The sequence below is a fragment of the Camelus bactrianus genome, chromosome 6, assembly GCF_048773025.1.
Source record: "Camelus bactrianus isolate YW-2024 breed Bactrian camel chromosome 6, ASM4877302v1, whole genome shotgun sequence".
In the NCBI taxonomy this organism is placed as follows: domain Eukaryota; kingdom Metazoa; phylum Chordata; class Mammalia; order Artiodactyla; family Camelidae; genus Camelus; species Camelus bactrianus.
In genome coordinates, this window is record NC_133544.1 from 7878187 (window position 1) to 7901325 (window position 23139).

The 23139-nt window shown below is 42.2% G+C and overlaps 1 protein-coding gene across 1 annotated transcript in view; it reads right to left on the reverse strand.

The window, feature by feature from the left end:
* Positions 1-949: 949 nt before the first annotated feature.
* The window catches only part of AK7 (adenylate kinase 7), a 66780-nt gene continuing 44590 nt past the window's right edge, over positions 950-23139 (reverse strand). The window contains exons 9-18 of the mRNA XM_010968760.3: positions 23032-23109; positions 21830-21979; positions 19032-19160; positions 16673-16802; positions 12110-12238; positions 11799-11870; positions 9057-9254; positions 5603-5823; positions 2139-2297; positions 950-1827 (exon numbers count right to left, since the gene is read on the reverse strand). Of these exons, the coding sequence (XP_010967062.3) occupies positions 1789-1827; positions 2139-2297; positions 5603-5823; positions 9057-9254; positions 11799-11870; positions 12110-12238; positions 16673-16802; positions 19032-19160; positions 21830-21979; positions 23032-23109 (1305 nt within the window). The 3' untranslated portion in view covers positions 950-1788. The remainder of the gene's footprint in view (positions 1828-2138; positions 2298-5602; positions 5824-9056; positions 9255-11798; positions 11871-12109; positions 12239-16672; positions 16803-19031; positions 19161-21829; positions 21980-23031; positions 23110-23139) is intronic.

Genomic DNA, 23139 nt, shown 5'->3' on the forward strand with positions numbered 1-23139 from the left:
AAATGAAGGCATGACAAGGTAACTATTATAAAGACCCATGATTTCAAACTGTTGAAAATGTATTCTCTTTATTTACTTGGTATTTTTGAGTAAAATTTAAAGATCAAGTGGGAGAGGGTATAGCTCAGTCGTTAGAGCACATGCTCAGTATGTGTGAAGTTCTGGGTTCAATCCTCAGTGCCTCAATTAAAATAACTAACTAAATAAATAAACTTAATTACCTGCTCCTTAAAAAAAGCCAAAAACAATTAAGATCAAAAATAGTGCAGTGAAGCAAAAGAAAAAAACAGGTAAATTGGACTTCATCAAAATTAAAAGTTTTTGTACATGAAAGGGCATGATTAAGAGAGTGAAAAGACAAGCCACAGAATGGGGGAAAATATTCACCAATTGCATATGATAAGGGTCTTATATCCAGACTATGAAAATAACTTTCACAATTCAGTAACAAAAAAACAACCCAAATAAAAAGTGAGCAAAGGAGTTGAATATAGATTTCTCCAAAGAAGATGCACGAATGGCCAGCAGGCACATGAAAAGGTGTGCTTTACATGTCACAGTGTGATACCTTCCACTAGTCTGGTAGTTCCCCCCAGTAAGCTGAACAGAGGATTACTGTATGACATTTCCACTCCTAGGTATGTACCAAAAAAAAACTGACAACAGGGGTTCAAATAGGAATTTGTATGCGACTGTTCACAGCAGCTCTATTCACGAGAGCCCAAAGGTGGAAAGAACCCAAACTTCCATCAACACATGAATGAGTAAACAAAAAATATATATGGTGGAATATTATTCGGCCATGAAAAGGAATGAAGTGTTGATACAATAGGAATGAACCCTGAAAACATGTTGAGTGAAAGAAGTCGGATGCAAAAGGCTATATACTGTATGATTCCATTTATATAAAATATCCAGAAGAGACAAATCCACAGAGACAGAAAGGAGATTAGTGTTTGCAAAAAGGGTTGCAATGGTAAATTTATTCTGTGTGTATTTTGCCACACAAAAAATAATGCAGTTATATTCAGATTACATTATTTTAAGAGATGAAATATATATGCTATTAAAATAAACCTAATTTTCATATAGTATAATTCTGGGAATTAGGGGATTTTTAGGGCTGGAAAAGACCATAAGTATTGATTACTTAATTACTATTGTAAAGTTAGTTTGTTGAAAATATTTGGCAACTTTCTAATTATAACAAATATTGAAAATTATTCATCCTATTACATGAATTTTTCTACCAAGAAGTTTATAATTCTCTCTAACTCACAGGTTGAGATGCTGATCTTGAACTCAAAAAGCAACCTTGTAGAAACCAATCATGTCTGACTTACTGTGACTCAAAAAGCAGAAGCTGTCCTAATTTATTTCCATTTCTAACACCATTGGTACTGGGGCCATAACAAGGCACATAAATTCATTAGCCTACTTGTTAGAATAATATATAGTCTGATTTTCTTCATACTTAAATCACTATAAACATTAGTGTGCAGAATACTCAGACTGAGAATGAAATATGAAATCAATATTTGTCCCAAGAGCTATGCACAGATATCTTATCAATTTACTTTCCAAATATGGTTTTAATGAAGTAGTGACTCATTGCCATAGAGTTTTTTATAATGATTCTACCTAATAAAATATTTGTTTGCAGGAAATGAAAAAAAAAAAAAAATTTCCATTAACTAGAAAAGCATTTGTTTAAAGCAGGTTTTCCAGTTACAATGTTAAACTCATCTCCAGCTCTGTAAAGGTATGTGACATGAGATATTTAAAGTTTCACAGCATTTCAGGGTTGTTCTTGAAGAGATACTCTGCCTATAATTGAAAGAAAGACAAAAGGACAAGTCAACAATTTAGAAGATACTACAAGATATTTATTAGGCATATATTTGTACTATTAATGTTTACAATTTAAAAATGAAAAAAATTCCAATGAAAGTACATAAATTTTTTATTTTCAAGTGAGTAACAAATAATCTTATTACAAACTACGAAGGTATTAGGGGCTATTTCCCAAATAACCAGACACATAATTTTTCTGTCTCAACTGGCTTTTCATTTAGATTCAGGCACATTTTATTTTCAAATTGATATTTAAAAAAACAAACAACAACTACATCTCTTACCAGAAAATCCACGGGATCATCGGGTCTGATCTTACAGCACTCGTTGAGGCCCTGCATGAGTGTTGGCATCACGTAGGTCATTAAATAGTTCCTCAACGGAAGGGACTGGGCCTCCAGAAATTCTCTTTCTTCTCTTTTCACTTCCTCTAGTCGTTTATTCTACAGACAGAACATTCAGGGGTGGGGTAGATAGAAAAGGAAGACAGCTTTCACACAACTCACCCCCGAGGGCACTAGAAGTAGATACTGTCGTAAATGTTCATCGCGTTACGATAAACATCGCATTTCCAGTCAGTGGAGAAGAGATATAAATGGTGTTATAACAACTGCCTAGTCATTTAGAAAATAATAAACTGGGTCCCTACCTCACTTATGAAACTGAAATCATTTCTAGCTGCCCAGATGAAGCAAAGTGAAAGAGAGAGAGAGAAAGGAAAGAAGGAAGGAAGGAAGGAAGGAAGGAAGGAAGGAAGGAAGGAAGGAAGGAAGGGAGGGAGGGAGGGAGGGAGGGAGGGAGGGAGGAAGGAAGGAAGGAAGGAAGGAAGGAAGGAAGGGAGGAAGGGAGGAAGGATGGATCACAGAAGTGCTGATGGAAAGTCTGGAAGATATTGGCTGGGTGGACATGTGTTATTCCTTGCTCAGCATATAGCCCCCCTTTGCTGGCAATAATAATTCCAAATTTCCTTTGAGAAATCTCCCTTCTCAGCCTAATGGTTTGGGTGAGATTAACCTCCACAGTCCTGGCCATGGATATTAGTTGAAGATGAGCACATGAGGCAGAGTCTAAGGATCAGGCCAACATGGAAGGCAGAGCACAGAGAAGGATCCTCGGTCCTTGATGACATCACCTGAGCAACTATATCAAGCCTCGCCTGAAGCCAGCCCTACCCCTGGACTTTTCTGTTATGTGAAACCATAAATTTTCTTTATCTCTAAGCCATTTTGAGTTTGCTTTTCTGTTTCTTGCAAGATAGAGTCCTCAGCACATCCACTAAAAAAATAAATGGAAACCTAATTAACTCCTCCCCCAACCCCCTAAAAAAAAAACCCCAGCAAGACAGAGTTCTAACTGATATTATTGTCTGGAAAGAGGTCTTTCCCAGCAAATCGGCAAGCCCAGAAATCAAAATGGGAAAAAGACTGATGGATTTGATGATATATAAACATAAAAATCTTTTATGGCCAGGAAAAAAAAAAAAAAAGCACTGTTAATGATGTTAAAAGATAAATGATGAAGCAACACTATTTACAATAGCCAAAACATGGAAACAGCCTAAATGTCCATCAACAGGTGACTGGATAAAGAAGATGTGGTATATTTATACGATGGAATACTACTCAGCCATAAAAACCGACAACATAACGCCATTTGCAGCAACATGGATGCTCCTGGAGAATGTCATTTTAAGTGAAGTAAGCCAGAAGGAGAAAGAAAAATACCATATGAGATCACTCACATGTGGAATCTAAAAAACAAAAACAAACAAACAAACAAACAAAAAAACAAAGCGTAAATACAGGACAGAAATAGACTTATAGACATAGAATACAGACTTGTGGTTGCCAGGGGGGCGGAGGGTGAGAAGGGATAGACTGGGATTTCAAAATTGTAGAATAGATAAACAGGATTATACTGTATAGCACAGGGAATTACAGAGGAAAAAATGTGATAATGAGTGGGTATATGTCCATGTATGACTGAAAAATTGTGCTGAACACTAGAATTTGACACAACATTGTAAAATGGTTATAAATCAATAAAAAATGTTTAAGAAAAAAGATAAATGATGAGAAAACTATTGGCAACGTATAAAGAGCCAGGATATTATAGGAGTGCACACTATTTGCCAGACACTGTGCGTACTTTTATATATATTAATTCTTTAATCATGACAGCAACTCTATGAAGCAGGTACTATCATCATCCTCATTTTACAGAGAGAGAAACTGTGACACAGAGTGACTTGCGTGGGGCCACGTACCTACGAGAAGAGTGGGTGGAATTTGGCCTCCAACAGCACAACTGGGGAAACTACTGTCTCCTGGGGCCATTCCTGTTGCTATCACATTACCTTATCAGGAGTGATTCTTGTCGTTAAAAAAAAAAAGACACGTAATCCAAACATGGGCAGAGACAACGTGTAACATTAAGAAGAAATATATATGCCTAACTAATGTAGGGAAAGCTGTTGAATTGATGATCAGAGAGATGAAAGCCGAAAACAGTGAGATACAGTGAGATCCGGTCTGTTCACCAGGTGGGCGTGTGTGAGCAAAACTGAGACAGCAGAGCTGGGAAACACACCGGTGGATGATAATGGGAACTGGTTTACCCTTGCTGGAAGGCAGTTTAGAAATACGTATCAGTCATGAAACCATGTACAGTCTGGCCCAGCAAAGCTTGGGAATTTATGCTAAGGAGATAACCAGGCACCCAAAGATATGTGCCTGAGGAATTCCTCCCTTCTTTCCTCCCTCCCTTCCTTCCTTCCCTCCACAAATATTTGTAGAGTGTTCGCTCTGTTCCAAGCACTGTTTTAGACTTTGGATATACAGTAGTGAACCATGTAGATGAAAATCCTTGTCCTTACGGAATTTAAATTCTGTGCAGGGAAAAGACAACAAACAAGATAAATACAAATAAATAAAACATATAGTACTTCAGGTAGAATAAGTGCAAAGAGGGAAATTTAAAGGTACACAAAGGGATATGGCATGTTGCTGAAATTTTAAAAAGAGTGTCCAGGAAAGGCCTCATTAGAAAGATGACTTTTAGCAAAGACTGGACGCAAGTGAGGTAGTTTCTCAGATGGTGCGTGGCTTAAATGCACTGGGAAATATTTGAAGCAGCGAGGTCACAGAGGACCTTGGGGGCCACAGTAAGGACTTTGGACTGTCACTACCGGTGATGGACAGCATGTGAAGAGTTCAAACACGGGATGTATTTTAGAAGGATCAGCTGGCAGCAGCATGGGGACAGGCTGGAGATGGACCAGGCGGAGCTGGGAGACCAGCGAGAGGGCACCGCAGAATTGTGGTCAGAAGAAGTGGAGCCCTGTGGGTGGGCATGAATGCTATTTTAGGAGGCAGAATAGGTAAGACTCAATGATTTGGAGAAGGACGGTGGAATGAGGCTGACCGCCCAGGTTAGATGGGTAAGTGGAGGAAAACCCAAATGAAATCATAAGGTCGGATCACAGCATAACGGTACATGTTTATAGGGATGTGAATTGCTAAACTATGTCAATGGGTGGTTATTATCATTATTATTTACACTAAGCAAAAGACCATGGGCATCTTTTTAAAAATGGTACATATGACAAAACAAACAAAACAATGGGAAAAAGAAATTTGTTTGGGGGTATTTCCATGATGTTTCTCTATTAGTAGGATGAGAGGTGCAACAGATCTAAATGGCTTTACCAGTCCCCCCCACACACACACTCGCTCATGCGCACACTCACCCACTCCTCCCAGCGAGCAATCTTCTCTGCTGTCTCCATGGCCTCCTTGTGCTCTCGCTCGGCCTCCTCCATCGCCTCCCTGGCCAGGCGCTCCTCCGCAGCCCTCCGCTCCTCTTCTGCCTTTTCTTCATCCGTTAAACCGTAATTTCGAGGCTCCCCAATCTCTTTGACGAGCAGTTTGATGGCAAGTCTGTTCTGAGCATCTTCAAGTCTTTCCACATCTTTAAATACCAGGAGGGAGGGAGAGATCAGCACAGACTTTTTAATATTCTGATCCTGCCTGCAATATATTCTGAGACCATAGGCAGGGAAAATTCTTTGTTATGATCACTTTGTGATGGTAAGTCATGTAAATTACCATAGAGGGGGTTTCCTTTTCTAGTTACTAGCACAGTTTAGAATTTCCAGTCTCACTGGCAAATATCAGGCTGGTATCTGGGAGTCACAGGGAGCAAGGCTGAGGCACAGGACCTTGAGCTGGGACAACCACTGCTGATCTGAGTGGACACATGGGGATATGGACCTCCTCAAGGGGAATGAGTTCTCTTATTTACAGAACAGAAATAGACTCACAGACCCAGAAAACAAACATGGTTACCAAAGGGGAAAGGGGGGAGGAGGGATAAATTACGAATTTGGGATTAACAGATACACACTAATACATATCAAACAGATAAACAACAAAGACCTCCTGTGCAGCACAGGGAACTACATTCAATAGCTTGTAATGACCTATCATGGGAAAGAATCTGAAAAAGAATAGATATACATATGTGTGTGTGTATTACTGAATCACTTTGCTATACACTTGAAACATTGTAAATCAATTAGACTTCAATTTTTAAAAAAAGGAATGAGTTCTCCACCCCTGGAAGCAATCAAGCAGAGGCTGGAGCCCTTCAATCGGGGGTTTCCACAGAAGGAAGGAAGTGTGGTGCTTGCTGGCGGCTGGGTTGGGTGACCTGCAGGTTTCTTTTGTTTTCTGTTTCTGAGAATCAATGATTCTGGGATACATTTTCAATTCATAAAAAATTTAACCATTTCAGTTAGCCTAGTTGAATAGGAAAAACTCCAGAATATTTGACTAATGTTAATATTAACACCAGAAGAAGAAGGGGAGGGGAGGGAGGGAAAAGGTTTGTTGGTGACAAGAAGTTCCTCCACGAAGTCACTGAATAGTAAATTCTACACCAGTGTCTGGGGTTTGCTTGGAAGGTGTCTGCATAGAAGGCTAAACAGTGGACGCATTTTGGTGCCGAGCGCCCCCAGACCTTCCTCGAGGTACCTGCTCCCCCAGCCCCTGCGCGCAGCCACTGCTGTGCTCCCTCCCCTGCCCCAGGTTCGTACTGTGTCACCTTGACCTAGACTAGAGGCACAGCCAGGTTCTAGCACGGGAAGAGGGGAAGAGCAGGGCCAATGCCTCTGTGGGTGAGCAGAAGCAAGCCCATGAAGAAGTAAAACAAAACCAAAACCAAAACCCAAAAACCCTCCTGTTGGCCACTTCCTGGTTGCCTGAGCTCTGACATTTAAACGTATTTCCCTCTGGCTCCTCTAGTAAAGTAATCACAACCTTGATGTGCTTGAAAGTGCTCTGAAACATTTTTGAAAAAGCTCACTTAGGGAGAAGACAGTCACAGAGAATACTGCTGCCTACAGGATACTTCTGCCCTGACCCTGGGGTGGAGGAGCTGCAGATTAGCTGGGGGTGGCACCTGACCGAACCATGACCTCCCACTTGCTCCTATAGGAATGTGGAATTAAGACGGAAACAGTCACATCCGGCTGTGGGCCGGACTCCCGATTTAACACGGATACTCCCGGGCCGTGGGCAGCCCTGATCCACCACGTGGGCTGGAGGAGAGAGCCAGATCCCGGTCCAAAGAGCGAGAGAGAAGAGAGACGCTGAGAGCAAAGTGGAATCCAGAACTGTGGAGAGAGGATGCAGGTGTGAGCATCCTTCCAGGGCCAGTTCCAGACCCTCCTGAGGCCGGGCTACCTTCCTGACCTTGCCCCCTCCCCCACGCCCATCCTCGTGATACATTTCTCCCCCTTGCTTTTACGTTATTGCCCTGTTGTCAGTGTGGCAGTGAGGCCGAATGTATGATGGGTCACAGAGTGAGGCAGGAACACAATGGTGGTCGTTCATCCCACCCCATCATCTCTGTCTTTCTCCACATTTCTCCCTGGGGCTCTCCTGAGCTTTCCGTAACTAATTTTGTGGGCCCTATGGAGAAGATGACAGTCACTATTTTTATGACATTTGTTCACCATTCTTCCCTAATTCTCTAATTAAATAGGGTAAACTGCTTTCCGTATTAGCAGGGGCTAATCCTCAGCTTCTATATATAGAACATGTGTCCAATACGCACAGACATGTCCAGATGAGGGCAAAACCCAGCCTCTTCTGAGGGTGCAAAACAGAGAAGAATTTGCAGATTTATAAATTGTGTTGTCTTTTCATTGCTTAATAGCACATCATTCTATGTCTTAGTATTGGTACTAACCACAAAATTAATTCCTGGTTGTTGAACTCTTCCAATATCTCTTACCCCACCATTTGGAACAACTCTACAGCCAGAGATTATTCTCCTATTTCACAGATGAGCACACTGAGGTATAATCAGACCTGGAATCCGCTGTCTTGCCTCATGCTGACATTATCGCTTCGCTCTAAGCCTCCCAATACTCCAGGACCCAGATGCTGTCCCAGGTGGCTCTTGAGGATGAAGAGAGGCTTGGGGCGGCCCCCAAAGTCAGCCCAGCTGCTAAGCTTCCACCAGGCTAGGAGTTTCTCCCCAACCCCAAGGAAGAGGAGGTGTCAAGATCCAGAAAACCAGAGAGGAAGTTCAGGGGTTCACCAAGCCAAGGGGAGGAGAAACAGCTGCGACATATGGGATCTGGAGCCAGGAACAACAGTGAGGGCTGAAATGTGGATGGGAGACCGCACTCACTGGGTGCTCGCTGTGTGCTGCGTGCTGAGCGCTGAGTCAAACGTTTACGGGAAACGGGAGAAATGAGATGAAGAGCTATTTGATTTCTGAGTAGCTAAGGAGTGAGCTGGCTGTTCTGAAGGCCAGGAGGGGTCTGTGAAGGGCAATGGTGCCTGACAATGCTATGGGGACACTACGCTGCCTCCAAGGACACTGGGGAAATGACCCAAAGCAGCCAGCAGCAAACACATATCTTTGAAGTGCCCTTAAAAAAAAATGCCAATTTGATGTTCAACTTCATAGTACATCCATATGTTTTCATACAATGGTAACACCTCCCACACCACCAAATCCTCAAGTAGACAACTCCCCTGCCTTATCGTGTGACTTCCTGTGCCCTGGGCACACGGTGTACTTCCCCGCCCTCCCTCAGCACCATGACAGGGGTGCGCCAGGTTTGCTGGGGGTCCTGACCCTGGGCAGTGGTGTTCCACATTCACATTATCCTTGAGTTTATCTCATACCAATATGTATTGGGTGGATTTCAAGTTCATCAAAATAGTTTAAGACAGTCTCATCTTCGGTATTGATGGCCCGGTAGTTGCTCAGAGCCCGGAGGAACTGGTCCTGGTTGTAGTGGGTCCCCGCCACGATGCTCTCGGGCAGATTTATCACCCGCTCCTTCAGGAACTCATCCGAGGCATCCAGCGAACAAACAAATTCTGGAGAGGAGAGGCTCATGAGTTAACACAATGACCGTGGGGCTTCCAAGCAGGTGCTGGTGGACAGGCCACTGTTCAATCTAAATGTCTGGTTACCAGCTGGGACCTCCTGTTGCCGAAAAGGGCCTGACAAATCGGCCTTCTTGCTGCCTCTCGTGGACTACAGATACATGCAAGGCACCTGTGTTTCCAGGGACCACTCTATGAGGCCCAGTCAGTTGGTATTCTGTGAGATCTACTATTTTTCTTTCCTTCTCTCCCTCCCTTCCTCTCTGCATTCCTTCCTTCCCTCCTTTCTTTTAATAAAAGCAGCAGAAATTGTAGATACAAATCTCTAGTAGTCCTGTGATGTCCATCACCAGCCTCCCGGCCAGTCCTCACCTCGCCAGTTTTCTAGTACAACATCACAGGCTCCCAGACAGACTCATGGCTATGAGAAAAGCTTTGATGGCCAATCTGCCAGATTAATAAAAAAACAGTAAACAGTTCACTTTGAGCGAGAGCACACCTCATATATGCAAGCTAACCACCCTCTTTACATAACTCACTCACCAGGTCAATATTTCTCCTGCCTTAATTCATTCCAGGGCCAGGACCAGGCAACTAGAGATCAAAGCCCCCTGCAAGTACTCAAACTAGCCAATCCTTAAAAAACAAAAACAAAAAACAAAAACAAAAAACAAAAACAAAACTGTTTATTTTGCCCTGCCTTGCCTTTCCCATGGAAACCCCAAGAGAGGCTGTGTGCTGACTCTCCTCTGCCTCCTGACCAAGCCTGGTGCTTCCCCATGTGGCCCTGCGTGGTTGCCATGCCCCCTTCTCTGGGAAAATGTAATAAATTCTTTAAACAGCATTAGCCCCTCAAGTTGTCACTCAGTCACTTCCATAAATTAAAATCCTGCGGATACAAATGAGACGATGATCTGATTTCTTCCAAGAAGACAGAAAACATTGACAACTCCCAGAAAGAGGGTAATTTATTAAGAACAGACTAAACACTCCAAATAAATTATATTTTAGACACGTTTGGACCGTATCCAACAAAGAGAGGGCAGCCTAGTGGACCAGGTTTAAGAATTATGCATCATTTTACCTGTTTTCCATTTCTTCATCTTAGGGAAGGGTTTCATTAATTCTGGTTTTTTGGAGGCAGTGGCATGAGAAGACTTGCGTTTGAGTTCAAGCCGTCCCATCCACTGGCAAAGTGGACTTGGATAAGTCTCTGGGCTTCAGGTTCTAAATTAGGTCAACATGGGAGTAATTCCTGCCTCGCAGGCTCATGAAAAGCCTCAATGAGCTCCCATGTCCGGTAATGTCTGGTGCATGACCAGTGCTTGTTGAGCTGAATTTTATCCCACTGCCTCCACAAGAACATGAGGGGCCATGAAGGGGTTGGCAATGAGGGACTTTTGCCCAGAAGAGAGAAACTCCCATAACATGGACAGACCTGGTTATCTAGAATAATCAGTTTCAGTGGGAAATCTGAGACAACCCATCCCTTTGGAGTTTCATGGATTTTCATGCTCCTGTCACAAGTTTCAGGCAAACTCTAAATACCCATCCCTAAGAGTGACCTCACCCTGGTGGTCTCTGCTGCATCACAAGCTGTGTCTGGACCAGGAGGAGGAGAGGATGACAGCTGTGAACCCACTCTCCTGGGGACTGTGACACAGTGAGCAGATCCTTCCAAGTTACAACCCTGGGCTGAATTATTGAAAATAGCTGTTTTTGTATTTACCGTACGACCAAACCATGATTATACCTCATCCTCATGCAAACTGATTAAAAAAACTGATTTAAAAAAAAGTTAAAGTTCACGGCAACATCACAAGGAATTCCTGCTAGGGACTCAGCAAATCTTTTTCGTGGAGTAAGTTGTTTATGCTTCTCTTTCAGGGGTATGTTGTGAAAGCCTAAATATGTAAAAGAATAAACTTGCTGTGGAGTTCAGGAACTGAGAAGCTTTTTCCTGCCCAGTCTCCATTCTGGATTCTTGAATGTCTTTCAGAAAAGCTGGAGGCGTCATCATCCCTAGCACCTAACACAGAGCGGGAAGGAGGGGCAGTGATCTCGCCCCTGGTGGTCTTGCCGAACGACTCAGAAGTCAGGGCACTGCTCAGCACAGGGAAGGTAGCCAATATTTTATAGTAACTACAAATGGAGTATAATCTTTTAAATTGTGAATTACTGTTATACACCTGAAACTTACATAATACTATAAATCAACTGTACCTCAATTTAAAAAAAAACAGGAAAAAAATTCAGGGCACCAACAGATTGGCTAACCTTTCGTTCTGCTACTGGAGGAAATAGCAGAAATGAATGTTCTCAAAGGGATTTCTGTTCATTTCAGCTTTAATATCTCTAATACTTACCCCAGTGTATTCTTTAATTTGGAAGTTTGATTTTAAGTGTACTGTTTTAGTTTTTTCCTTAAAAAAAAAACACCCTACTTTATTAATATCAAAAAGATTGTTTTGGTACAAAAGAGATATCAAATGGCATTCCTTTAAGCATGACCTTGTAGAAGTGTTTGTAACTTACCAGGTATGATTAATTTATCAAAGGGAAGCATTTTGCCTCTGAGTTCCTCCTCCTCCTCCTCCTCATCTTCTTCTAATAAAACAAAATACACACTGTTCTGTTTATTACATCCTATTACTAAGGTAGCTCAAAAAATTTAAATATTTTAACTAGCAGTCACTAATAAAAACTAGCCATAAATAGGAAAGCATGTATTTTAGATACAGTCTCTCTGATTTTTTTTGTTTAATTGTGACTATTATTACTCTGAACAATTAAGTTCCACTTATCTGAGTGTAAACATTCAAAACAGAGGGAACACCCAAACTTACGGTTGAACAACTCTTTGGCTTGATCATAGGTCTTTGGGAATCCATCCAAAATGTAGCCTTGATTCCTGCAAGGCATGGATTTTAGCTTTTCTTTTATAAATCTAATTATATATTGATCTTCCAGTCGGCCTAATAAAAAGAAAAAAAAAAAATTCCTGCGCAGTTACCCTCTACATAGGGCTTACATTCTAAAGTCATCTCAAAAAACTGTGTAATCAAAATTACTACTGAAAAAACCTCATTTTTCCATCAAAGTGAAAAATGTACTTTGTATTTCGAACATGACGCATGAATTCTGACACCCAGTAAAGTAGGAGAACCCGGTGAGCTTGTCTGCAAGAAAGAACAGAAGCAAACACTGATGCCTGGACTTCCAAAATGGTCCTCTGTCATCACCACTTTCAGGTGAAGTTGCATGAGGAGTAAGTGAGGAAATCCAGAGTGTTCTCACTTGCCAGCAGGGTTTACTCAATTCTGTTTTGATATGGTGCTTCTATAACCTTAACATGTAATAATAAACCTTCTGTTGTGAGATTTCAGGGGAAAAGTACTCATGCATGCTGCTGCCACGCAATTTAGTAATAGTAGGTGCTCAGCAAGTATTTGTGGCATTTGGAAAAAAAATCAAGTTTGATCTTGACCGTTAAAGGTACTGTTCTCTTTAAGGCTGCAGAAAGGAGTGCGGCTCCCCTGCCCCTTGTCTTTGCCAGTCAGCATTTCAGACCTTGGCCCCACTGGACGGTTCCCTCTCCAGCTGTGAAGCCTGCAGTTGCCTGAGGAAGGTGAGGACAGAGGGGTTTGTTCTAAAACTGCACAGTGGTTTGAAGACAATATGATGTAACTCCTCCAGAATATTCATCTATCCTTCCATTCTAATTATTGAACAGCTACCATTTCTAAGACTCAGCCCTGCCCTTACACGGCTTAATGTATATTACAGTAACGCAAATTTGGTGAGTTTGAGAAGTCGATCTCCAAAGCTCGCTCTAGGGTAGCACTACACTTCCAGTTTATCGGTGGTTCTATAATATGAAACAGTTTGGGGCCTCTTTGTGCCACTCTATTAAAGACAATAAAATGATCTAATTAAAATACCTCTCCTTTCTTCTACCTTTCATTGTCACACGAATCATTAAGCAGTAACTGATGCAGAAAATAATTGTGTCTTTCAGAAATTGAAATAGTACGGCAGAGACCAAAAAAAAAAAAAATCAAAGGTGTTATTAGCATCATGAAATTCCTCAAAATGATTTGACAGTACTTCCCAGGAAGGTTCAAGACGGTGTAAAGAAATAAAGCCAAATTTTAAAAATGTTAAGGAATCCACTAATATACACAGACGAGTTTTATTTAAGCAGTCTCTTTTCAATTTTCAAAGGCTTCCTTGTTAAGGAAAGGCACGTATTCGGAAACCTAGTCTCAGTCCCCTTGAAGGCATCACTTGGTTCATTTCAGGCAGTGTGTGTTGCCATTCATTTCTGTTTGCTTCAGAACAAAGTTGTTCAATATGCAAGAAGGGGGCTGGAGCTGCCATTTAGGATAATCATGGACTGTGAGTACACAAAGGGCCAAGCCCTGGTCCCTTTCTCAAGAGAACTGTGACCTCCTGGAGGAACACACATGACCTTGGCCGGCGGTGAGCATCTTGGAAGGGGACTGTCACTTCTGCTTTAAAATGAATGAGCACAGCCCTCCTAGATAGCCTTGAAAACATAACACTGCTTTTTTTTTTTTTAAATATTAAGTCTATCTTTCAAATAACAGTAATATTTAAAGTGCTAATATAAAGCCATATTCATAATTACAAAACCACAGTTTAAAAACAGAGAGCTGCAACCAAGGCTTTTCAAATAATCTATGCACAGTAGACACTACAAAACTGATACATTCACATACATTTCCCAAATCCCAACTTTTTATTTTCAAACTCACAGAAGAGTTGAAAGACTACTCTAAGGATCACTGGGAATCCCACCAAATAGATTCAATAATGCCATGATGCTTTTGAAATACATAAAGTGAGCAAAGAGAATCTAGGACTAGTGCATTTCTGTGATTTAACCAACGCCCTGTTTTGGCTGTACGGTCAGAGGCCAACGGGGGCGGAATGGTGAACAGACTAGAACACGGAGGTGCCTCGCTGGGGGATGGTGAAATCTGCCTGGCTGGAATCATCAGAATCGTATGATAACAAGTTGGGTCATGTGAGGGAGAGGTGAGTGGACCTCTGTGTCCTCGGGCTGTGAAATTTGTACGTAGGTCCGAGCTGTGGGTTCAAAGGTCTTGTTTTGTTTAAACGTAACTAAGGTCTGTGTTCTAGTTTCAGGTAGATATGAATAGGAAGGAATTTTAAGACAAACTTGAAAAAAAAAAAGTACTTTCCTAAGGGAAAAGGGGACTGACTGAACCATTCTAACCTTGTAGTAAGGGGTGGGTGAGCATCCTGACGGGGGGAGGGGAGAGGGCAGGGGTGCTCGCTGTTCTGAAGACTCTCCCTTCCCCAGAGACCACTACCTCTGCTCCCTCCTGGTCTCTCTCTAGACAGAGGCTGCTGGCTGAGTTTGGCCTCTCTTGCATCTGTGGGAAGGACAGAGTCTCCTGCCAAGGACAGGTCCTTCTTAAGCTCGGGCGATGTAGTGACTGTTCTCAACCTGGCACTGTCTCTACTATAATTCTTGTTCTGTGTGGTCATCTCCCTGGACCTGAAAAGAGACCAGTCGGTACTTTATATCATTCTGTTACACAAAGTCCTTGGCTAAGACTTTTGGGTCCTCTCAAAGACCGGTTATATGCTTCTGTCCATAAATACTGTGCAGTGTGTTTGCCATGTCCTGCTAGCCTGAGTACGAGATGTTCTTGCCCCTCCTCTAGGGGTGCTGTTGCTCACTGCCCCCAGTGCCCTGTTTCTGGCCTTTATACTCCAGGCTTAAGGTGTCTGTACACATGACCGCAAAAACCTGGGGATTCCTAAACCCCTAGTCCCCGCCCCTTCATGTGGCCTTGCCAGATTTCCTTCCACAGGTGTCTTCACAATGGACTGTCTCATATTAGGTTTTTTCCTTCCCCGCAGTGGGGGCCAGGATGCTCTTAGACTCTAAAACCAAGATGGTGACCCCCAACCGGGCCAGGGGAGGCAGAAGTGTCAAATCTCAAAGTGTTGATCTGGGTTTTCTGTGGACCATCCTTTTCCTCTGGGAAATCTCTCTGGGACTCTAAATTCCATTTCCTCCTGGCCCAGACTCAGTGTAAGTGGACACTCAGTGTATGCAGACAAAACTGTTTTCCCCACCCTGTAAACTAGATGGGAGTGGCCTCGGGGGAAGGAGAGGCGAAGGGAGAGGGGTAACCAGGACTTCAGGGGAGGGTGTGGAGGGGCTAGTCCTTGAAGTTGAGTAGCTGGGAAGAGGACTGCCTGGAGGGGCAAAGGGTGGGGTGCCCAGAGACCAGGGACCAGGGAGGGCAGTCTAGAGTGGGGTCTCGGGAATGCAGAGGGTGGTCCTCAGGGGGAGAGTCTGTGAAGGGCCCGCAGAAGCACATCACCCAGAAAGACCCACGCTGTCTGTCACCAGGGCCAGTTTACATCTCTGCCCTTCTTCCGTAATCCCGCTTGCCCTAGCCCAACCCTGGAGGATCAGAAACCAGCAAGATGGGAAGAGGAAGAAGAAAGAAACCTGACAGACTTGCTTGATAGACCGAAGAGGGAAGAAACCCTCCACTGGGTAAGCGTCCGGACTTGGCTACACGTTGGACTGCTCTACGGCCAATGCCAGTATGACCAGTTTGTTGGAGGATCTCAACTACCTAGGTATAAAAATAAAATGGTTTTCTTTTTCTACTAACAGCTGCCGACTGTTTTCCTGCTGGGTAGCAAGCTCCCTTAAAGACATGTCAGTTCAAAACCTACTTGGTGATTACCTGATTGGAATGGACTTCTTACAGCATGAAGAAACACAGAGGCCACTTACTCATTATCTAAGAGAATTGCAGGCCTGAAATTCCATCCAAGGGTGGGGAAAGAATGCACCCAGAGTTTGAACTTAAAGTGACACCTTACTGTGATGCGTAGGTTCAACAAACTGGTTAAAATTACCATGCAAGCAAGAATATTTTTCTATTTATTTGTATTTTTTCCTGCATGAGTTACTTATTGGCCCAAGTTGTTCATCTATTTTTTTCTATTCAGGATTTAATGATTTTCTGATTAGTTTGCCTGAGTATTTTATACACTAAGGATATTAACTCTGTCATATTGGTGGCAAATATTTTTCCTGGTTTGTCTTTTGCCTTTTAATTAATGTTTTTTTGATGCTTTTAAAATATTTACCACCACACAATTGATGTTTTTTAACACTTAGACAGTTCTTTCCCATCCTATAATCAGATAGTCAACAAAATGTTAATGGTGATTTTCCACTGGGGATTGAGATTATGAATGGTGTTTTTTTGTGGTTGAGATTATGAATTTTTTTTGTGGTTGTTGTCATTTCTGTATTTTACTTTTAATAGCAAACAAGCAGTTTTTTTTATTACAAGGACAGCACAGCCATGTGCTGTGTGTGCTACCTGCATTCTGGTCCATGCTTTCCTTGATGCCATCTAAGAGCTCCTGAGCATCCTCCACGTTCTCCTCCTCTTCCTCCTCTTCATCTTCTTCTTCTCCTTCCCCTACGTCTTTAGGTGTGACGATTGCCTCCTACATACCACAGGGATATTCAAATTGGATAATGCCCTGTATTGATTGGCTGCCTGTAAATCATCTGGCGAGTGATCCTGGAAAGGGCTGATACCCAAACAGGGGAGGCTCTCAAGGACAGGAGCACAAAGGTGGTCAGGATGGTGTATCTACAAAGATGGATGAGAGCCTCGGGGTTTTTCTTACTCTGTTTTAGGAGAATAGTCTATTTCTGTGCAAATGCCAGAATTGCTTAAGAATCAACACTTTTCTAGGTACCAGGCTGGATCTTACTTGAAGGTAACACATTTTGGTGAAATCAAGACTTATAATAATCATTTATGACCCTTGAACAACATGAGTTTGAACTCTGTGGGTCCACTTATACTTGGATTTTTTTCAGTAAATATATACTTTTTTTTTAAGATTTGAGGCAATTTGAAAAAAGTCATAGGCAAACCATGTAGCCTAGAAATATCGAAAAAAATTAAGAAAAGTTACATATACCATTAATGCATGATACACACGTAGATGCTAGTTTATCCTTAAGTAGGCATAAGCGGAGTGATATTTAACATGAAATTAATCACATGTTAGTTTTCTTACTGTTTTATAACTTTGCTTTCAAAGAATTTTTGAAACATTTGGTACAGTATGCCCTGCTCCCTCATACTTAGAGAAACTGTTTTAGCCTATCATCACAGCTAAGTTTTTAAAAAAATGTAACAATGTTTCTGATACTGTATTATGAATCTGACTATATTACTTTATGCCATAAAATTTTTATAATGATTCATTCATTAGTGTATAGGCGAGGCTACCGTGAAACAACTGTATTGATTATACTAGGCTACCATAAAGCCATCAATCATGCTGCTGCTACAAATGCTGGTAGCAACACTTGAATTGTCATACCTGTAAATAAATGTGAATTTCTTTTTCATAAAAAAAAGTCATTTATGGAAATGTACCTCAGGACCTACCATTTCCAATAAAATGATAAAAAGCACTTAACTGGGGGGAAGGCGTGATGGCAGAGCACAAGGGATGTTCAGGGCAGTGAAGCTGCTCTGTATGATACTGTAATGGTGGACTCATGTCAGTATACATTTGTCCAGAGCCACAGAATGTACAGCAGCAAGAGTGAACCCTAATGTCAACTATGGACTTTAGGCAATAATGATGTATGAATGTAAGTTCATTGATAGCAGCAAACGTATCACTCTGGTAGGGGAGGCTGATAATCATGATCGGGGAGGCTGAGTGCACAGTGGGTAGGCGATGTTTGGGAAATCTCTGCACCTTCCTCTCAACTTTGCTGTGAACCTAAAACCACTCTAAGAAAATAAAGTCTTTTTTTTTTTAAGCTGTTGATAAACAGTCTGATGATACCCTGAGAAACATACATCAAGAATAAAAAAATCTGGGTGTATATTTAAAAAACCAAAACCACACCCTAATATTCATAGCAGAATTATTTACAATTATCAAAATATGGAAGCAACCTAAGTGTCCATCAACAGATGAATGGATAAAGAAGATATGGGATATATATGCAATGAAATACTACTCAGCCATAAAAAGAATGAAATCTTGCAATTTGCAACAACATGGATGGAGCTGGAGGCTATTACGCTAGGTGAAATAAGTCAGACAGACAAAGACAAATAATGTACGATATCACTTATACGTGGGATCTAAGCAATACAACAAACCAGTGCACATAACAAAAAAGAAACAGCTACAGAGAACAAACTAGTGGTTACCGGTGGGGAGAAGGAAGGGCCTGGAGAGGCTAGTAGGGGTAGGAGATTAAGAGGTACAAACTATTAGGAATATAGCCAATACTTCATAATAACTATAAATGGAGTATAATCTTTAAAAATTGTGAATCACTGTATTGTATACATGTAACTTATATAATATTATATGTCACCTATACTTCAATTTAAAATAAAGAATAAAAAAACCTAAAAATGATCCAGTCAACAGAGAAGACACAAGATTTATTTTGAGCAACAGCTGGGGACAGACTAAATTTTAAGGGCCACTCGTGACAGATGCTTCTGTCTCACAGAGGAAGCCCTGCGGGATTCCGTGTTTTCATAACTGGAGTGAACAATGAAATCCCATTCAAAGAACACTTCTTTGCAGGATGCCAGGGAAAATTAGTGAATCCTTTATTATAAGACTAAGGAAAAAGCCTTTTTAAAATCTAAAAACTCCCAGGAAAGTAGTTAAAAGCGTTACCAGTTTGGCTATGGCCTCAGAAACGACGTCCCTTAGTTTAATGTGATGCAGTTTGTAGTGTTTGGACAGCGCTTCACCAATGCTGGACTTCCCCACAGCAGGAGGGCCGAGGACGCAAATTTTGATCGGCTGGAAGAGGAGAATAAGCATTATACACGGAGCTCTGAACGATGTGCAGCGAAACTGTGTTTTACTTCCAGGGTGAGCCCTTTCAAAGTCTCAGGATCCTGTGGGCTGACTCTCACTCCTCCACCAGGACTCCAGAGTCACTTCCTTCTGGTGTTTAGTGAGCACCTACTGTGTGCACTGACCTGGGCCTGGGGGACACGACACTCAGCCAGATGTGCTCAGGGGCACCTTAAAAGCACTAAAACCCAAAATACTCGAGCCTCACAGGCTGCCAGTTCCACGTGTACAGTGTTACTCCTGTAAAGACAGCAGAGAAACAGAACTTCTGGTCCAGTGTTGAGGGTGCTTAATTCATTGCCTCATGAATATCATTTCTGGACTAAACTTGGTCTCTAATTATACTTTCCTTTTTAAAACAGTTAATTTATTCTAGTTTTTTAAAAAATACACTCATTTAAAAAAAATCCACCATTTCTTCTTCTGAAAAACTTGTTTAAATGCTTAAGAAGCTTGTCACATTCATAGCTGGTGAGCAAATGCTTATTTCTAACAGAAATAAGAATATCAGTGACAGTCAGTCATTTTTTTTTAAAATGATCTAAACAGTTGTGGAACCGAGGCCCCTGGAATTTTGCAAGGCAAATTTTTTTCAATTTTAAATTAAAAATTAAAAAAAAATTATGCCCATGAAAAGAGTTTCCATGGGCAGAGGGACCATATGCTTAAAGATTACATCATTTCATGCAGGGAGTTGGTTGTCGTTATTAAGACCATTTGTCAGGCGACGAAGCCCAGGCTGTGAAGTGCAGGAGCAGAGACACTGCAGGGGGCTGGGTAAGGCATGGTGGACACACGTGGTCTCCTTGGCTTAGGGGCAGGCTCTCTCAGGGTGATGGCCACGACCAAGATGGCAGTCAGTGGAAGGGGCAGGGGGCAGGAGAGCAACTCTGGAGCTGAATCTTAATGGACAGGGCTGGGCTCCGCGGTGGGCGTGGTGCATACACTGTAGCCTGCGATCCAGCTGTCCAGCTGAGCAGGTTCAAGTGTGTCCACACATCAGGGGAGGATCTGTCTCCTGGGCTAGGCTCACCTCATCCGGGGACAAAACCGGATGGTAGTTTATTCATTATTTATAGTAAGAAGTCTGGTTACCCCTGAACTCAGAACACTCCAAGCGCCCACGTCTGGCACAGTGACCCTCCAAGGCTGACACGCACAGAGGCTGGCTTGATGAGCCTGAGTCAGAACAAGGAGAGATGGATGGATGGACTGCTGAGGGGTATCCAGCCAAGGTGGCTTGATGCATCTGCCCCTGCACGGGGATGACTGCGCCTTGCTAAAGAAACTGAAACTGTGGAAGCCCTTGGCTTGAGGCTCCATGTTGCTGGATGTCGCTGGTGTGGCACTGTCTCCATTGCCCTTAGTCGTGTTTCCTGTTCTAGGCTCCTATGTTGACCAACACCCCCAGGGATGGACAGACTCTGTTTAATTTTCAGATGTGCTTACTCTGATCACGTTCTTTCGAGTTTTGCTAATTAGGAACCATGTGGCCTCTTTGAGGTGTCTTGTCCCAGCTCAGCTCTGTGTGCTGCTTGACAGCTGACCCTCAGAGGACAACACTAGTCTAACCCCTGGGGTAGCTGTGTGCCTCAGGATGATCTCCAAGCACAGCCATCATGGGTGTTCCAGACGCTTAAAAGGGTCATTGTTTCTTTTGCAAAGTGGTACATCTTTTACTTACTCTTCACAAGGCGTGCTTTCCGGGAGAATACAGTTCATAGGATACAGTGGCGACTGGACTTGTTCACATGTGGTATTTCCACGGACAATGGCAATTACAACTGTGAGGGCGCCTGTGACTCCTAGACTTCAGTTTTCAAACGCTTCTCACGTAATACCCACTCTCATCTTTGGCATGCTTCCCTGGGATAAATCCAAAGATCTGGGCAAGTGCTGCATTTACCCATTTCAGAGAGCAGGGTGTGGAGGCTCCACAATTGGACGGGACATTCTAGCTAAGTCTGTATCCTAGCTATGAATCCCTGATCGGCTGTGTGACCTTGAAGAAACTGCTCCATCTCTCAGAGCCTTGGTTTCCTCATCTATAATATGGAAATAAGAATATCTGAGGGCGGGTGGATATAGCTCAGTGGCAGAGTGCATGCTTAGCATTCACAAGGTCCTGAGTTCAATCCTCAGTACCTTCATTAAAAAAAAAAATCTACCCTGAATAGTTATGATGATTAAAATGACCAGCGAATCCCCTGGCCAATAAGAAAGGATCAAATAATCAGACTTCACTTCCTATCTACCCTTCTCCCAGATGTACACCCAGGGATGAGACAGGTAGAGCAGTAAGGTATCTGATATCTTCCCTTCCAGAGACAACTCTGTGACCATCAGTCTGAAACTTACTATCATGTTTGATTTGTGTCAAGCATAGCAATCATCTGCGTCAGCTTTAAAATTTTTAATAGTCGATTGGCAAGGCTTCATAGAATATAGAGGTACACTGTCAGACCTGGATCAATGTGTCAACTTTGAGAAAGAACTTGAATTTTGAAATTTGGACATTTGGAAAAGCATGTGGTTTCATTTGTGTAATTACACTAGAAGTTTCATTTACTTTGCTTAGGTTAGAAGTTTAAACAGGAAGCGGCTGTAGTTACCAGTAATCTCCTGCTTTGCTTATACTCTTTGAGGACACTGTTGATGTTCTCCACGAATCCCGCTCGGGCGACCCATCGAATGTTAAAATTCTCCTTCACAAAGAGCGCTTCCATTCTCAAGTTGACCAGTAAATGGTCAATACACTCTTGCTAAGAGATAAAGGAACATTTGTGAATTGCCTTTTGTTCTCCCTCTTGACAGTTTTAACAAACCAAAATCACTGAGGTTACTAATGAAGAAATAGGTACACATTTACTAAACATGAACGTCAAGTAGTGCAGCACCAAGTTTTGACAGAGCACCTGCTGTGACACTCCGTGACCCCAAACTCCCCGCACCTGCTCTCTCGTAGTTACACAAGCAGCTCCAAGAGCAGGGAGACCCTGGGAGCCCAAGGGGAAGGTTTCTTTTTCACAAATTTTAATTGCATCTATTTTGTGAGTAGCGCAATCAGATGGTTCAAAATCCAAAAGAACAAGAAGTAGGGGGACAGCATTCCCTTTGACTCCATCACCACCCACCCACTTCTGCTTCTCAGAGGCAACCGATGATTTCAGAAACATGCCCCAATGCAGTGTTCCGCTGCAATTTATTCCAAAAAAAAAAAAAAAACTTATATCTTAAAACAAGCCAGAGGAATGCACTGACGAGTAAAACAGTACTTGTGTTGTTGTAAAGGAATCAGAATCTCAGTCTCCTGTTTGAATTTTAGAAAGAGGCCAAAGAGAACAATGCCTAGTGTCTTACAGTATTTTATACACCCGAGAGCTTTCCAACACGTTTTCTGACCACAACCTTTGAGGGCTTTCCAGAAGAGAAAAGAGACTCACAGAAGTGAAGAGGAAGTTGCTATGGGATCGAATGCCCAGCTGTGCCCAAGGAATGGAAATGAGCTTGGAAGTCAGGTATTCTGACACCAAATCCCTCGAGAACGAATACCTTTTAATTTTAGTGTCACTACTTAGAAAATAATTTTGAAGCAGCGTATAGACACAGTTGTTTCTGTTTGGTATAGTTTTGAACTTGAAGTGAATTACATCTTCCTTTAAAGGGGGGCCACTTTCTACTTCTCTGTGAAATAAGTCAAATAATTACAAATTGATAATAAACATGTCTGAACTTTCTTCTCTGACCAAAAGAGAAGAAAAGAGTAAAAAATAAAAATTAAAAAAAAAAAAAAAAGAATCTCTTATATACTGACTGTTAAGTCCTTGGTTAGGAAAGCATTTTCTCTGGGTACTTTCTGGACTTTCCCAGGGCCGGTACTTCTACTGATGCACTGTTAGAGAAGAAGAGAAATATTATTTGG